General features: G+C 41.9%; 1 protein-coding gene across 1 annotated transcript; it reads right to left on the bottom strand.

The window, feature by feature from the left end:
- Positions 1 to 993: 993 nt before the first annotated feature.
- Positions 994 to 1645, bottom strand: LOC102860291 (gametocyte-specific factor 1-like). Its single transcript, XM_006895607.1, has one exon. It carries the CDS (start codon positions 1626 to 1628, stop codon positions 1125 to 1127), a length of 504 nt encoding a protein of 167 aa, XP_006895669.1. The 5' UTR covers positions 1629 to 1645; the 3' UTR covers positions 994 to 1124.
- Positions 1646 to 2826: the final 1181 nt, after the last annotated feature.

Here is a 2826-nt window from a genome sequence, read left to right as displayed (position 1 = left end):
TGTGGGTAAGTCCACAGCTAAGGCAAATGACCCAGCTCAGATGACTTCATTTCAGAAAAAGATGATGAGAACTAGAAATCATTTATGATCGTAGACCTAAATGACTTAAACGACTCCCGGCTATCATAAGATGCATTCTGAAGAAAGAGTAGACAATTTCTTCCTTTCCCTAACGAAAGAATATTAAAAATGTGTAACAGGTATACATGGCAAATTAGATTTTCTCATAGTTTTCACATGAGTAGTTCCTATCTCTGGATAGAGGAGGGCAAGGAGAGATGTTGTACGTGCTGTCAAGGTGGAGGTGACCCATAGCTGACCATCTAGTCGGTTTTCAGAGGCAGTTAATCTCACAAGAGAAGATTGCCTGATTGAACTGCAAACCTTCAGGATTGCAGCACAATTTCTTACCATTAGGCCATTCATTGTGTCTGTCTACAAGCATTAATACACATTCAGACTTTTTGACATTAGTGAATTTGATTACAAATATGTAAGCATCCTCACTTGACTAGGATAATTTCCATAGTATTGAATCAGAAGATGCATGCTTGGAGGGTTGGTGGCATTCCTCAATAAAGGCAGTGGAAGAAACTCTATCATTTTATTTCAACTCTTTAAATGTAAATTTACTATACACATTGCTGGTAGTTGCCACTGAGACAGCTGTAGCTTATGGTAACTCTACATATTAACAGAACAAAAACACTTCCACATCCTATGTCACCTTCTACAATAATGTGTATGCCTGATTCCATTGCTGCTACTAATTTGTACCAGTCCACCTTCTTAGGGGATCCTTCAATTTCATTAGTTCTCCACTTGATCAAACATGGTATCTTTTTCTCACAATGTATCCAAAGTGAGCTGAAGTTTCTCAGCTCTTCATTTTTATAGAACATTCTAGTTGCATTTCTCTTAAGACCGATTTGTTTACTGTTAGGAGAAATGGAGTTGTAATCTCCATTTCTTTTTTTCTTTTTTTGAGGGAGGAAAAAAGGTACTTTTCAGTTTGAAAGCCACAGTTTATCTTTCTATAAATAGATTAGGAGAAAATGAAGAACACACTGGTAGCAGGAAGAAGCGGAAGTCTTCTTAAGTCTGTCTTTTGATGAGATATTCAGTTACTGTGCATTTCCATTGTTTTTCCATGGCAGAACGTATGGCAGAGACTTGGGAACTCGCATGCCTGAAGCCAGGTTACTCTTATGTTCTGTAACTATGCTGGTTGCAGGGCTGTTGTTGCCACAGTAGTTGGCTGTACCCCAGACAAATGGGGTACTGGTCTGTTCCCACAAATCTTTATCCCAGTCTTCATCACAAGGAGGACACTGCCATGTGCTTTCAGTGAGAGTCTCTTGTCCAAGGTTCCTTGTCTGATTGACAACATCCTGCTCAATACAACTCTTGTCATCACAGCTTGAGATATGATGACTGATTTCGGCCCGAGGAACCTGGTGGCGAGCATTGAAGGGACAGGTGGCTAATTTGTTTGCTACATCAGGATGATTCTTTCTGCACTTGATAAGATGATAAGGAAACCGGCAGGCCCTGATCTGGTGGTTTTTATCATAGGGGCACTGTAAAAGCTTTTCAGGGTCCAGGGAATCAATGTAAGTTTCTTCCATGTTGGAAATGAAGGAGCAGAATCTTTTTCCTGTGATGCTTTCCCTTCTCTCCCCTCAAAGTTCCTATGCTGGTCCACACGCTCTCGCCACAATTGCCTCCACCCCACAGTGGCGCCCCAGCCGTAATCTCCATTTCTAAGGAACATTCTAATGGTATTTCTTCTCAGACTGATTACTTTTGGCAGCCCACCATATCGTCACTATTCTTCATCAGCACTAAGTTTAGGCGCATCAACCATTCCTTTTCAGTATCAAGCTTTTATATACATACATTGTTGGTGGTATATACCATCCAGTTAGAACCAATTCATAACTAACCCCAGGGAGTTTTCAGAGGAGACTGCCCATATTTCTCTTGGGAAGCAGCTGGTGGATTCAAACTTCCTACCTTTGACCTGCTACTTTAACTCCTTACCACTAAGCCACCAGAGTTTATACCTTTATTTGTTGTTGTTATTGGGTGCCTTTGAGTCAAAACTGACTCATACCTGACCCTCCAGAGGGTTTCCAGAGGCTATAAATCGCAGGGGAGGAGATTTTCTCCTGAGAAGCTGGTGAATTTGAACAGTGTAGCTTTGGTATGTCAGCACAGCTCTTTATCACTGGTGACCAGAGCTCCCTTATATCTTCATTTAGACATGTGGTTGTCATATGTCATCAAGTGACCTGTGACTCAAAGTGACCCTATGTACAACTGCCCTAAACCCTGCTATTCTGTGCCAATCTTATTGTCTCTGACACACCTACCCCCATTACACCAGTCACTGAATCAATCCATCTCACCAAGGGCCTTCCCCTCCTGTGCTGTCCCTCTACCCTCCCAAGCATGACATCCCTCTTCAAGGACCGGTCCCTCCTTGAAACATGTCCAAAGTATGTCAGACAAAGCTTCAGAATCTTCACCTCCAAGGAGTAGCCTAGTTTAACCCTCTCAAGGACAAACTTGTTCATTCTCTTAGCAGTCCATGGTATATTCAATACTCTTCTCTAATACCACAGCACAAAGGCATCAATTTTCCTTCTGTCATCCTTAGTCATTGTCCAGCTCTCTGACACATAGAAGTGATTGCAAATACCATGACCTGTATCAGGTGTAACTTCGTCTTCAGACTGACATCATTGCTCTTCAGTACTTTGGAGAGGTCCCTAACAGCAGACTTTTCCAACTCAATATGCCTTTTAATTTCCTGGCTGCTGG

This window comes from Elephantulus edwardii, unplaced genomic scaffold (assembly GCF_000299155.1).
Source record: "Elephantulus edwardii isolate Elephantulus edwardi_28Jun2011 unplaced genomic scaffold, EleEdw1.0 scaffold00171, whole genome shotgun sequence".
NCBI classification, from domain to species: domain Eukaryota; kingdom Metazoa; phylum Chordata; class Mammalia; order Macroscelidea; family Macroscelididae; genus Elephantulus; species Elephantulus edwardii.
The sequence above is the reverse complement of the archived record's forward strand: the minus strand, read 5'-3'. Positions and strand labels throughout refer to the sequence as shown.

What these genes read in the sequence shown, in the direction of transcription:
- LOC102860291 (XM_006895607.1), bottom strand. Translation starts at nt 1,628, where the DNA reads ATGGAAGAAACTTACATTGATTCCCTGGACCCTGAAAAGCTTTTACAG.